This window comes from Dermacentor variabilis, chromosome 1 (assembly GCF_050947875.1).
Source record: "Dermacentor variabilis isolate Ectoservices chromosome 1, ASM5094787v1, whole genome shotgun sequence".
NCBI lineage: Eukaryota > Metazoa > Arthropoda > Arachnida > Ixodida > Ixodidae > Dermacentor > Dermacentor variabilis.
In genome coordinates, this window is record NC_134568.1 from 271109694 (window position 1) to 271124672 (window position 14979).

At 47.2% G+C, this 14979-nt stretch overlaps 1 protein-coding gene across 6 annotated transcripts in view; it reads right to left on the bottom strand.

The window, feature by feature from the left end:
* Positions 1–14979, bottom strand: part of LOC142564614 (bromodomain-containing protein 7-like) — a 118401-nt gene that overhangs the window by 78919 nt on the left and 24503 nt on the right. For all 6 annotated transcript variants that reach the window (XR_012824628.1, XR_012824629.1, XR_012824631.1 and 3 more), the window contains exons 7-9: positions 9743–9854; positions 8832–8907; positions 3221–3328 (exon numbers count right to left, since the gene is read on the bottom strand). Coding sequence is in view for 3 of the 6 variants with exons in the window: in XM_075675694.1 (XP_075531809.1) it covers positions 3221–3328; positions 8832–8907; positions 9743–9854 (296 nt within the window). In the remaining 3 variants the exon portion in view is untranslated. The remainder of the gene's footprint in view (positions 1–3220; positions 3329–8831; positions 8908–9742; positions 9855–14979) is intronic.

The following is a 14979-nucleotide window of genomic DNA, read 5'->3' on the forward strand; positions in this document are numbered from 1 at the left end:
GGTGAGATAGTTACGAGGGAGTTGAGAGGAAGGGCACCGGAGCTGCGAGGAAGGGCGGGAGGGATTCAGATTTGCTTTCCTGCCAGCTTGATGGATGGCACTAATTACCTCTACCACCTAAGACGGCCTCTAAAGTAGAGGAATTGCCAAGGCCAGACTGGGTATATGCCGCTGAGTCTCTCTGCATGCTCTCATGCTTTTTCCTTCATCTGCCAACAGATCGGTGGTGTGTTTACGTTCTTCGTCCTGCGTTCTTAACGCGAGTCATGTCTTAACAAGCTGACAAAGTCGCTGTTCCCTATTATAATCATGTTGGTGTGTTCCGTTCTGTTGTCGCGTTGCCGCATTCAAAATGCAAGGAGAATGAGGTACAGTAAAACCTCGTTAAATCGTACTCGCTTAAACAGCAGTTTCGTTTTAAAAGCAGTAAAGTAAAATCCCTGAATTAGCGGCCATTGAACATAATGTGTTTTGTATCTGCATAAACCGTACCAGCTTACTGCGTACATATCCGTTAACACATAGTGTTTCCACTTTTCGTAGCGCAAACACGGCGGTGTGTCGTCTCCATCGAGCGGCCGGGCAGAACAACAAGCCTCAGAGATCAGAACAACGGCCTCCAAGTGCCCTGTGCATTTGCGCGTGAAACCACATGAACATCACCATTATTTCAACACCGTGCTTGAGAGCCAAGAGAAGGACTCGCATCATGCCGAAGCTCAGATAAAAAAGACACCGGGTGCTCAGCATACAAGAAAAATTAGACATCATTCGTGCTTTCCAATGTGATGTGAAGAAGTCGGCGCTGGCACGCGACAGGGATCTACTGTTGACCACAGTGCATGTTGACCACAGTACCGCTCAGTACGTACTTTTTCCGAGCTCTGGCCAACTACGGTTTAACAAGGTTTCACTGTACTGGGTGTTGCCTTTGCGTCCTTGTATTCAGGGTCTGTCTTGTTATACAGAATCAGATATGGCGCACTGTCTCCAACAACTTTTCCATGGGGACATCTCGGTTTAGACTCATCATTGTAAAAAACAAGCACGAACGAGACCAAACTAAGCCAACCAAAACAAATGTGAGCGAGAGCTGATGTGAGCAGACGATAGTGTGAAACAAGCGGTCTGACTGAACCAGATGCGAGTACGAATAGAGCAGTTGGGCAGGTCCGCATGACACCAGTTTCCCGTGCATATGTCACTGTAGGGGCTGCTCTCATTGGTCTCCTCCACTCGCGGCTCGCTTGCCACTGCGGCATGCCATGAAAAATCGGCCCAGGACCGATCCCTTCTGTGGTGCACATTTTGCAACTAGTGTGGCTGGGGCATTACGACATGACGCAGAAACGACGACCTTGCCATTTGAGAGAGGGTGAAATTTCTGCCTTATTTTTTTCTTCTTAGGGGTCTCCTTTCCTCTATGGCAGGGTCAGAGCAATGCAGGTCTGAGCTGCCGCCGCATGATTTGGTGCACTGCTGAGACCATTGTCAGAGCACGGTATGTTCAAATTAACTGTTAAAAATGCTTGTGCATTCGGATTGCCAGGCATTTTTGCCCATTGGAATACGTAGACATAACTTTGACGGGACCACAGCGTCAGTGCGAATAAACCGTAAGTTCGAATTAAGAGCGCTTGAATTAACGAGATTCGACTTAATTCGATTCCATCAATGCAATGTCTCGCATCGATGGAAATATTCAATGCGAATGAAACAGCACTGTCCTGGCAAATACTACTACCAACCAAGACATCGCATGTCAAGGCCAGTACATGCCACAGAGGAAAAATTAGCAAATTAAGGTGCGTGCCTTGGTTTTGCCCATTTCAATATGGATGGCTTGTACAAAGTGCAGCCGTTCTTTATCAAAAAAAGCAGATTGCCATGCTGCTTCAAGAATGCAAAAGGCATCCCAGTCTGACATGTGTTGAACAATAAAGTGTGGATGCCTTGCAATGTTTTCATTGAATGTCTCTGGGATGGGATGCTGAGCTGTAGATGCTTGGCTGCTGGTTTTGTCTTCTTGTAAACAAACATTCCCAAATTGGGTTCCGTGAACAGAATTTTAAAGTTCTGCGAATGACCAAAACAAATCAGATTCCAACCCCCATTTCGACTGATCCCAGTTAGGATTTAACATGTGAATAGGAATAGACTCTGATATTTTGCAAGCTGAGAGCAAGTTTCTAATCTAGCAGCCTGCCTGGTTGATTCGTTGCAGACATAGGATCGGCTGTTTGGAGAGCATGGTGTAATGGACTCGTGAGGCACAGTCACACAATTCACAGTACAAGTACCCCGATAGCTACATGGCACATATCCCCATAGGCGGGCTAGCTTAAGCGCCGAGTCCATTTCTACCTTATCCTGAACGAAAAGGCGCAACAAGTATTCTGCCACGCATGAGGCACACCGCAATCCCATGCTGCCAAGCAGGGAGATTTTAGAGTTCATGTTGCAATCAGTATTGTCAACGACCATTCCGTAGCACGAGTGACTCGAAGCATTTGCGTAAAAAATACAACAAACTAGTCTGCTTTTATGCATATGATCTTGGAGAAACAAATAGGTAAGCTCCCACTTGTCAAGGTCTCAGAAAACTCCAAGATGTGCAGAGTTTTCAGATAAGCTTCAGATTGACATATGTTGTATCTCGAATTATCAATATATATTACTGAACTATTGTGATTCCTTTCTTTGAGTTCGATATATCCAGAATTGACTGTTCTGTCACATACCGCCTACTCCTAAGTAAAGGTTTCCTTGTAATCCTGTCTTCCCAGAGTACTTTGCATTTAAGGGTTTCAGCCTCTGAAACAGGCTGAAACAGGGAGAATAGCAGTTTTCATGCACAGTGGCTTTATTGCAGGACACGTACTCACAGATGACGCATGTCGCACTCTCAAACTTTCTACGGAGTTAGTTGCTTGATTAGTTCTACCTCAGGTCTAAATCGTCAAACACAAAGGCTGCCATTCACATCTTTCCTAGGATTGCTGCAGCCTAATGAGCACCAGTGATTATTAGCAGATGACCCAAATATTACTGTTGGCCCCATACTTGCACGTTGCGATTAATTGATCTGAGGACCTGCGTCAAGCATTTTCTTGGTCGTATAGCTGTATAACAAAACTTTCCATGCTTTCAAATTCCGGTACTGTTAGCTTACTTTAGAAGTTCGCCGCTGTAAAAGTAAGAAAAATCAGGAGCAATTTACTTGGTCGTGCAATGTTTTTGATGTCATCCTTGAAATCCATGAGGGTTCCAGTTCCATGAGCAAGCTTTCCAACTAGCATTTCTAAGTTGACCTTCATTTCTTTCGATCCTGAAAGCAAGTAAAGACAAAACAGTTGATAAAACACACCCAGGAATTATAACGCAGTGTGCATTAGGAGGGAACCATGCAACATGGTACAGTAAAACCTTGTTAATATGTACCTGCTTAATAAGTAATTCCGGTTTAAATATACAGTTGCAGTGAATCCCCCAGCCTATCGCCATTGAACCTAATGTATCGGCTGGCCGCTTAGAAGCCGTAGTTTCTTAACGCATGCCGAATGGTTAGTGTGTAGTATTTACTTCGTTTTACTTCATGTTTCCTCACATACAAGCGTGGAATCGGCAAAATGTTGCGTGCAGAGAGCATAGATAGTGAAATTGCGGTGCACGGATCTTTTCCGGGCTGCAGTCACCACCAATACAATGAAACCTTGTTAGACTGTAGTGGGCCAGAGCTTGGAAAAACTATGTACTAAACGGTAGTACTCCTTAACCAAAATAGTGTGAGATCACTCACTTACTTATCAAAAAAGGAACTCAGACTGAGTGCGATGAAAGGGCGAAAGGGCAAAAAACGTGCGATTTCTTCATTTCACGCGACAAATGCCTTATTTTCGTTTGATGCCACGACGGCCTACCAGCGATGACAGCGGCCTCAAACTCTCTTAAGCTATGAGCCTATTTTCCTCCAGCCCTCTCTTCTTCTCAGCGAGCACCCGCATGAGGCTGACGTTACGCGCAGCATCTGCCACTGTCGGTCGTAAATTGCCCCTGCTGTCGCTTTTTTGGTTGTCCTCATTGCTGTCGTAGGCAAGACTTCAGCAATAACAGAGGCGACAATGGTGAAAAGTTGAACCTCAAAGTTGAACCTTGTAGCTGACATCTTTTTGCAGTCTCAGCAACAGTGCTGAGCATCTTCTCCTTCACATTCCAAATTCCACACACCGTAGTCAACGGTAGACCCGTCTCACATGGCATCGCCTACTTCGTGCCACGTTCAATAGCACGAACAATGGCCAATCTTTTTTTATGCTACGAGTTCCAACAAATGATTGAGGACCTTAACAGAGAGAGTGTAAGAGTGGGGGTGGGTGAAGATTAATATGCAGAAGACACGAGATAATTATGAATAGCCAGGCAAGGGAACAAGTGTTCAGGATCACCAGTCAGCCTCTAGAGTCTGTGAAGGAGTATGTTTACCTAGGATAATTACTCACAGGGAACCCTGATTTACAGACGAATAAAAATGGGCTGGAGTGCATATGGAAGACATTGTCAGCTCCTGGCTGGAAGCTTATCATTATCATTGAAAAGAAAGGCGTACAATCAGTGCATTTGACCGGTGCTTGACATATGGGGCAGAAACTTGGAGACTGGCATAGAATGTTGAGAACAAGTTAAGGACCGCACAAAGAGCGATGGAATGATGAACGCTAGTTATAATGCTAAAAGACAGAGTCCGGTTTGGATCACAGAGCAAACGGGTACAGCCGATAATCGAACTGACATTAAGAGAAGAAAGTGGAGCTGGGCAGGTCATGTAATGCGGAGGTTAGATAACCGGTCGACCATTAGTGTTACAGAATGGGTGCCAAGAGAAGGGAAGCACAGTCAAGGATGGAAGAAGACTAGGTGGGGTGATGAAATTAGGAAATTCGAGGGCGCTAGTTGGAATCAGTTGGCACAGGACAGGGGTAAATGGAGATCACAGGGAGAGGCCTTCGTCCTGCAGTGAACATAAAATAGGCTGCTGCTGCTGATGATGATGACCCGGTTTTTGTCCAAGCTTCAGCATGACGCGAGCCCTAGCTCACATCACACCACAACACAGGCCACTACTAGGCAGCCACAGCGCTCTCTGGCTCAGCGCCGAAATGATGTTGATGTTAATGTGACTTCTCCCTTCCAAGCACCCTCTGCATTTGCGCTTGGAGGCCGTTCTAATCTCTGAGGCTCGTTCTTCTGCCTGGCCAACCTACCGCCATGATTGCGCTACAAAAAGTGCAAACACTACATGTTAACCGGGACATACGTAATAACCTGGTACGGTTTATGCAGATACGAAATTCATTATGTTCAATGGTTGCCGAGTCAGGGATTTGACTTCACTACTTTTAAAACGAAGCTACTGTTTAAGCAGGTATGGTTTAACGAGGTTTTACTGCAGTGATGTCAAAACATGGTAGCCACGACATGTTTCCTACTTCCATAGCTCGTAGCACTTCCATGTTGGCGTCGTGGATGACTACGTGGATGATGGCCCTTCCATATCCGATACGGCTAGTACACTGCCGTCACGAAAGCGTTCGAAAAGTGAGGCCTCATGGAGAAAATTGCTCGCGGCCTTGCTGAGTATGAGGATGCCATCGTCGCTGCAAGGCTGCCCTGGCAGCAAATGAAAATCACTTTTTGCTGCCTGCTCACAAATAAAACTTGACTTTGTGTGTTTGAGTTAGAATTAACAGATTCTTTTGGGATAGTAAGTCTATAGTCGCTCATCTGCCACTGTCTGTTAAAGGAATACTAAAGGCAAGAATTAAGTCAAGCTAAAGCGATCAATTAGTGCTCGAGAATCTCTAAGGCGTTGATATCGCGAACAGAGCCTTAATAATAGAGAAATTGAGGTAAATGCAGGGGCATGATTAGAGACAACCCCGGGACATTCAAGTACTTGCCCGTTGACGAAAGCATTCCTCAGTTATATTCTGTCACTGGTACTCAACCATTCATTGCACAAAACATCCTTGTATTGTAAGATGAAATAAAATGCTACTTTTCCAGTTCTATTTCATGTTTATACAAAAGAACTTATTGAAATTACCCTTGACAACGACGCAAGCGGTCGAATGGTTTCATTTTCTCTTGACTTCACGTTTCCCACACTTTCGCACTTCAATAGTTATCACGTATTGCTGCGGTGGTTTTGCTGGCTTGCGAGACTGGCACAAACTGCAAGTAGCAGAAAATTCAACTTCCATGTGATGTCATGGAATGCCTGGTCTATGCCACTTGGCCAAAAAGGAGCTGCAGCGGCACTGCTGCAGTGCCAGCGGCGGGTGCTCCTTGCCTCCTCGCGCGTGATCCACAGCTCTCTGCTACTCAGTCTCCGTGTCACGTGGCTGTATAGCTCTCAGCCGTGTCTCTCGCTTCCCCGTTTGCAGGGCGTGTTCCTCAGTGGCATTTGTCGCCTCTGGCAGTGCTTGCGCCTGGCTGTCCTTCTCCCGCCTCCCCTCTTGCCCTATACGTCCCCTTACCTGGCGCAGTGTTGTTGTGGTGACTAGAAAGACAGTTACAGTAAAACCTCGTTAAACCGTACCCGCGTAAACAGTAGTTTCGTTTTAAAAGTAGTAAAGTCAAATTCCGACTCAGCGGCCATTGAACATAATATGTTTCGTATCCGCATAAACCGTACCAGCTTACTGCGTACGCATCGGTTAAAACGTAGCGTTTGAACTTTTCGTCGCGCAAATACGGCGCTGCGCCGTCTCCATCGGGCGGCCCGGCAGAACAACACGCCTCAGAGATCAGAACGACGGCCTCCAAGCGCCCTGTGCGTTTGCGCGTGAAGCCACATCAACATCATTTCGACGCGGTGCCAGAGAGCGTTATGGTGTCGTGCAAGCGAGGACTCGCGTCGTTCCGAAGCTTGGATAAAAATGACGCCGGGTGCTCAGCATAGAAGAAAAATTAGACATCGTCCGTGCTATCGAACGTGACACGAAGAAGTCGGCGCTGACACGCAACAGGGATCTGCTGTTGACTACAGTGTGTGGCATTTGGAATGCGAAGATATGTCGGCTACGAGGTTAGACTTTTCGCCATCGTTGCCTCTGTTGTTGCCGAAGTGTCGACTAGCGACAGTGACGAGGACGGCACGGAAAGCAATAGCACGGGCGATTCAGGCCCGACAGTGGCGTAAGCTGCGCGTTGCGTCAGCTTCATGAATGCAATCGTCGCGACGACAATAGGGGCGCGATAACATAACTCTATTCCAAATGAAAATTATTCCAAACTCCGGCACTTGTAATGAAAAAGGCGCCCCCGGGACTTCTGCAGCACTACTGCGGACGTGCACGGTGAATACGTAACGCCAACGAGGAATCTGCCATGCGTGTGTTTGCCGAGAAGAGGGGGCTGGCTGAAAAGCTGGCACGCAGCTTCAGTAAGTTTGAGGCCGCTGTCGTCGGCGTGCTAGGCCGCCGCGGCATCAAACGAAAATAACGCTTTTGTCGCGCGAAGTGAATAAATACTGCATGTCTTTTCCCCTTTCATCGCACTCTCTCTGAGTTCCGTTTTCGACAGGTAAGTGGGCGATCTCAAGCTATTCGGTTAAACAGTAATACCGTTTAGTACGTACCTTTCCCGAGCTCCGGCCAACTACGGTTTAACGAGGTTTCACTGTATAGCATTTCGTCCCCTTACTTCTACTTCCCACCCTAACCTTGTGCGGCCACATTAAGGCCTGTCTGTGAGTGAATGAGTGCGTGACCGCTACTGAATACCCCTGTTCTCCACCTGTTTCCTCATCCCACCTCAGAAGAAACATTAAATAATTGCTAATCTCCCCCTCTCTGCGGCAGTGACCCACAATAAGATCACATGTTGTCGGAGTGCTGGCTCGATAGCAGTGGATCGCGATGTGTGCTGCCCAATCCGAAATGCAGAACCGCCTCCATTCGGCGATGCATGTTCTGTATGGGGCTGCCTCTTGTTGAAATAAGGCAGCAGCTGCGCGCAAAGATCACATTACCAAGAAGCGTAATCGTTAGCCAATTTTTTTTCCTTCCCTCACATTCATTGCCCTCTCGTTTTTCATTTCCCTTCACTTCTTGTCGCTCAACCGCCGCCCGCCTTCATCTCCTTGTTACCGTCTCATTGCACTTTTTCTCCTCCTTGGCGTTTTTGTGTTGACTCTTACGTTTTCTCGCAGCAGCGCCTGCTCCGTCCCTGGATGCGTCCACACTGTGCCAAGCTATCTTCACACGGTGCCAAGAGCGTTGTTGGTCATATACCTCAACGCGTGCTTATGTTCGTGGATGTCTATGTAATTGACAACATACGGAGATTCGCACATCAGGCAACATTGCAGGTGACCTCCTGATGGACGTTACTGTGTTCAAAAGAAAGCTCTTGCTGCATGCCCGAAAGAAAGTCTATAACAAACTTACCCATCTTGTTGAGGTCTGTAGGTGACCAAAGAACATTTTAGCCTGCTGGCGGGCACGCATCACGGTACATGGTATGTTAAATCGTGATAAACCGTAAAGAGTGATTAGCAGCTGTGCTGCAGTAACCTTTCGCATTTACTTTTTTTTTTGGCGGTTTTGGTTTGCGAGTCCTGCAGAGTATCAGCCTCAATTTTAAATTGAAGTTCCTCGCAGCTTTGTCGTATGAAACCGTGTATTATAAACAACTTTTGTTGGCCAGATTATATACATTTTTGCATGGTCCCGAGAAAGTCATAATTGGGTCTCCACTGCAATTACAATGAACTGTTACTGCCAGCACAGTGGAACTATTACCCCAATACAGTAAAAAATATATCTTACCATTTGTACTTCCGCAGTCTGGGTTTAATATTGATAATGTAGTGCTTCCATCTTCCATCTGACGTAAAAAGCCAAACTGAGGGGGAAAAAAAAGAAGAAATTGTTAAAACAGAATGTCAGCTACAACAGTAAAGCAGTAATATGCTGTCAATTATAATCTCATGGATATGGTCATATAAGTTTAAATTAAACAACATTTGCACACACAAAAAGAAAATTAAAAAGGAAAGGCCACATTTGATGATGGCATGACAGGAAACACATGAAAAAGCTCCCATTTAATGCCAAAAACAATCCAAGGCACTTTTTTCCACTCGGGAAGTGATCACTGTCAGCTTGTTGCCAAAGCAAATTTAGTGACAGGAACATTATCTGCCCCCTCCAAAGGTGAAGACATACGATTTCTGGTACCTCCTTGACTTATGATCAAGATAAGACAGTTGCACTGACATTTCCTCTTCCTTGGCACACCAACAAGCTGCAGTTTGATTAAACCCTTCCCTCTGTTGTATCACCTTCTACATGCCGCTCGTTGCCTAGTTTAGTCAGGAAAGGAGCTGCCAGCAGACACAGTGGTGCACACTTCACTATTCGTTCAGATTTACTCCTATTCGACTGCCCTGCCACATGCATTACCTTCTCCACCCACTGCACACCACATTTTTTGTGTGTGCACACATGTAGCTTCACGCAACAGTAGGGCTATTTACGAGTACAATGAACCCCCCCCCCCCCAAACACCCTCCACGTCCTAAAGAAAAAAAAAGCAGAAGTATAAAGGAAAAATAAAAATAATTGCAGGTTGAGTAGGAAGCAGTCATGAGGAAAATGTGCAGTGACAATCACAGATTGTGTCAAAAAAAGACAACTTAAATCAGTAAAAGGGCAGCTGCTTAACATGACCAGCTCACCTTGCTATTCACTTTCTTCAATGTCAACCTGTCAGCTGCAGCCCGTGCCGCTTTTTGCGCTTGAAGCAGGATTTCGCTTGCCGCCTGGTCATCTGATGCTGCTTCTTCACTTCTAGAAAAGAGAGCAGAAATAAATGGAAATGCACAACTCTACAATTTCTACTTATTCACACCCTAACTGCACAAATACAAAAATGAAATAACTTTTTTTTTTTATTGGAGTTTAACATGCCAAAACCACTTTCTAATTATGAGGCACGCCATAGTGGAGGACTCCAAATTTCGACCACCTGGTTTGCTTTTTCCATCTGCGGTGCTCTGTGTAAGCCTGACTGGAGAGAGACGCATGTGCGCCTGGCCATGGCATGGGCCAATGCCTCTGTTGCAGATTGCTTCTCTCCCGTGAGGTTTCATATACATCTCAGGGGCAATAAAATCGTTGCCGTGCGCCGTATGCTGTATGTGCGAGCGAAAGCGAGTGAGGACGAGCCAGAGAACCCGGTTCAATCTCGCGTGCACGAGTGACGAAGACAGGGCGGATGCGTGCCCTCTCCTGCCGCACGCGAGGCACGGGGGATGTTCTTCTTCGGCAGCTGCTGCCTACTGCGCGGCCACGCAGGCACCATATTTTGAAAGCGATCTGCGATGTGGCTAAAGTGCACGCCAGCGTGGACCTAATCTTCAAAGCGATCTGCGATGTTTGCAGAGTGCGCATAGCACCAGTAGCTTCATATGCGATGTGCTTTTTACCTTCCTTTCGCATTAGCGAGAGCTGTACGTAGGTCAGTTCGCTCGCTGCTACTGCCGTGATTCTTCACTCCAGCGTTTTTCAGTGAGTTTCCGGGGTCATCGAGCAAGATATGTTCATGTTCACCTGTGCGTGCATGACACCGTACTTGTTAATGTAGTTACAGTCGACTCCCGGTAATTCGAAGCCGCTTAATTGGAATTTTCGGTTAATTAGAAGTGAAGTGCTGGTCCCGTCAGTTTTGCATGTAATCCTATAGAAGAAATCGCTCGATAATTCGAAGTCCTCATCCAGTAATATTGTTTAATTGGAAGTTAATTTTCAGCCGGGATCCTCGAGGTGACAGTCATTCTTTGGTAGAATGTGCAATTTTTCAAGTGTTGCAACAGTTCCGTGCTCCGCGTTGGTGTCATCGTCACCGCAGCCGCCCGCAACGCCATTCTTCTTGGAGCGGCGCAATTATTCATTGCTACGACTGCCGTGGCCTTCGTGATCAACTCCAGCGGGAGGCGTAGCGGCTCCCGCCGGAGCTGATCGCGGAGGCCACGCGGGTGCCATAGGTGCACGCAGCGCTGCATACTGGCAGTGGCGAGATTGTGCGAGATTAGTCTTGCAGCGTGCGCAGCGTATGTCGAGGCGGTTGAGGCGTGTGTTGGTCGAGCGCCTTTGTGCGGGAAGCTCGTAGGCTAGGTTGTTCCACGAGTGATTCGGAATTGACTGTACCTAGTCGCGCAATTTATAGCCATGGCAAACCGTGGCTCTTATCGCACGCTCGACCTCGCAACGAAAGTCGAGGTTTTGAAGGAAGTTGAGAAGGGAGGTGCTGCCAAACAAGACATAGCGCGGAAGTACGGGATCAAGCCGAACATGCTCTCTAACTACATCAAGAACAAGCGCACAATAATGGATGCATTTGAGAACGACAAGTTCAAGACTTCTCGGAAGCGAATGCGCACCGGCGCTTACCCAGAGTTGGAGAAGGCTCTGCTGGTTTGGATTAGGGAGGCCAGGAGCAACAAACTTCCTCTCAGCGGAGACATCGTTGCGATGAAAGCCCGAACGCTTGCAGCAAGGTTGGGGATCGATGACTTCGTTTCGTCAGATGGATGGCTGACGCGCTTTAAAGATCGCCATGACCTGGTTTTCAAGAGCGTGTGTGGTGAAAAGGCGTCCGTTAACCAGGAAACATGCGCCACGTAGAAGGACAGAAAGCTGCGTGAATATCTCACCGAATACAGACCGGAAGACATCTTCAATGCAGATGGGACTGCACTCTTCTATCTGCTTCTACCAGAGAAGACCCTGACATTCAAGGACGACGGCTGTGCTGGGGGCAAACGCAGCAAGGAGAGAGTGTCGGTGCTGATCGCGGCAAACATGACTGGCACGGAACGATGTCGGTTACTTGTGATCGGGAAAGCCGCGAAGCCGAGATGTTTTAAAGGCGTGAAGACGCTGCCTGTGGACTATGAGGCGAACAAAAAAGCGTGCATGACGGCCGAAATCTTCAAGAGCTGGACAAGCAAATTGGACCGCAAGTTTGCTGCTTCGAACCGCAAGGTGTTGTTCCTTGACGATCACTGCAGTGCTCACGTGAATGTGCCAGCCTTGAGTGCAATACGCCTCGCATTTTTGCCTGCAAACACAACGGCTGTTTTGCAGCCAATGGACCAAGGCATCATCAAGAATGTTAAAGTCCTGTACAGGCGGCATCTCCTCGAGCGCATGATTTTGTGTATGGATAGCTCCACAAAGTACGAGGTGAGCCTGCTTAGTGCCATCCACATGTTGGCGCGAGCATGGGATCGTGTGAAGCAAGAAACAATCGCAAACTGCTTCAGGGCTCGCGGTTTTGTGGCAGCTTCTTCGGAGGATGCCTCTGAAATTTCAGCGGAGGAAGCGTCAACAAGCGAGCTTGACGGCACTGATTTTGGTGATGCTCTCGGGGACATCAATTTTGAAGATTACGTCGCCGTAGACAAGGCGGTCGAAACGTGCGGTGCGCTGACGGATAGCGAAATTGTAGAGATTATTCGGCCCCAGGAAGCGACCCAGGAAAGCGACGATGACGTTGAAGGCGAGCCGCAACCTAAGGCTGCCGATGTAGCTGCGGGCCTTGCTCTTGCGGAGCGCTTCTTTGCCGCTGAAGGTAACGCGGAAGAAGCGTTCCGCCACATCTACAGCCTGCAGAACTTGCTTTCAGCAGTGCGATTCGGCAAGAAGAAGCAAAGCAAGATGACCGACTATTTTTCGTAGAGAAAATACTCGATTTCGCCACAAATAAAGTGCTGTTTTTTGTGTTTTGTGCTTAATTGGAAGTTCGTTTAATTCGAAGTTTTTTGTGGTCCCCGTGAACTTCGTATTAACGGGAGTCGACTGTATTAAGCAAATTTTTACAAGTTTATATGGCCGATAAAGCTATCTTTACTTCGTATAGCTATCTACTAATTTGCTATCGCAATCGATGCCTCGCTTTTCGGGCGAAAATACAACTTTTTTTTTTTTAAGCAAAGCTTTCTTTGCTTTTTGCGTTTTCCTTAGTCTTTTCCACTGCTGCTGCTGCTGCTTCTGTAGACTGCTGTGGGGTGCTGTGGCTGCTGCTGTCACGCACACTGTGTCAGGGGGTGGTTCAGAGGGTTTATATAGATGACAGGCACGAGTAAGAGAGGAAAGGCGAAGGGAGAAACTCGTTTTCACCCCACCACATCAAATGTGCACAATACCCTCTGCAGCTCCCTGGCCATTGCCACTGTAGCCCTTTGACAGCTGTAATTATCCGTGACTCCCCTCGGAAGCATTGCAGAAACTGCAGCGCTTCCCTTTCTACTAACATGCTGTGAGGCCAGAGGGGACGCAGACAGAACTGTAGAGAGAAGAAGGAGAGGGAGGAGAAAAGGCAGTTCCCAAACAAGAGAGGGGGGAGGTGACGTGAGAAGGCAAGGAAACCCCACTACTGTACGACACTGGTTGCGGGGACACAAGATAAGCTTGAGTTCAAGGTACAGTACAGTACATTGCTGTTATTTCTGAAAAATAAACGCCATACAAATATGCCAAACGGGCAACTTATGCAGGGCACGCAGAAGCGGAGCCATATTAATTAAAGCACACCGCAGGGTCCAGGAGACACTACAGAAGCAGTCGACCGTCAAATCAACACTTCTGTGCCTGCCGCATTAGCCTTGTGGCTATGGCATTGTTAGAGGTCGTGGATTTGATCCCAATCGCGGCAGCTGCATTTTGACAGGGGCGAAATAGAAAACTCACGTGCACTTAGATTTTGGGACATGTTAAAGGACATCACTGCACCAAAATTAATCTGGAGTCCGCCACTATGGCATGCCTCAAAATCCAAGTATGGTTTTGGCATGTACAGCCCCATAATCCAATTCAAGTTTAATTCTTCTGTCACAATGCGATATGCCATGTGAGGCAATGACAACGCGCAACCCTCTCAAAGGTTATAAAATATGGCGCATAAAAACGCCTCAAGCGAACACCTCTCCCTGTGTGTTCTGTGTACTACACAGACAAACAGCAGTGGTGCTCACGAGGTAACGTTTAACATCAACTCACCACTCTCGTGTTAGCCTAAACGTTGAAGAGATTAAGCTTTAGCTGTCAACATTACTGCTAATTATCATCAATCAAAATATCCAGCTTGGAAAGCTTCGCTTACATCGATTCCCACAGTGCATGGTATCTGCATAATTTTTTTCCCTGCGCGTCAGCCGGCGCAACGAACGCGCGGATGGAGCATGAGCCATTTCGACGTTGGGGGCGTCGGACCGCGTTGGCCACGTCCGGTTACGTTGGCTGCGCCAGTTATTTTAAGTATAGACGCTGTTGTTCCCGCCAACGTGACCGTGTGTGTGCACGTGCTCAAACTACGTCGGAATATATACGCATATTAACCGAGCGATTTTTTTCTCTGACTTTCATTAGTTCGAATTTTGTATAATTCGAATTTTCGTAGCATCCCCGTGGAATTCAAATTAATGAGCTTTTACTGTAATAAGACTACGTTATTGCAGAATTTTCGTTTCTGATTCACCAATGGTAGTTTTACACAAAGGATCAAACCTCCCAGTCATTCCATGGACTGTCCACAACGTAGCCAGGGAGCTATGCCATGTATAACAGTGTCGAAAACAAGCTGCTCGCAGTGTGACCTGTTGGCGTTGCGTTACACCATGCTCCATCCACGAAATGAATGCGTTTTGGTCTATCGTGCGATAATGTTCAAACATGAAGCTTGCATTAGATAAAGAGGGCTTCATGTGGCCAAGACTTCTAAAACACATCCCTTTCCACATAGCATCCAGATGGCTGGCTAGTGATATGCAACTACTGCCCTCTAAATCATGTTCATCGCAAGAGTTGCACATGACATGCGCGGGCGAACTAAAGGGGTGATTCAGTCGCAGATGATGCACAACATGCACTGCTTTTGATGCGTTCTGCGCATGTGCTTGGCTTTCGCCACTTC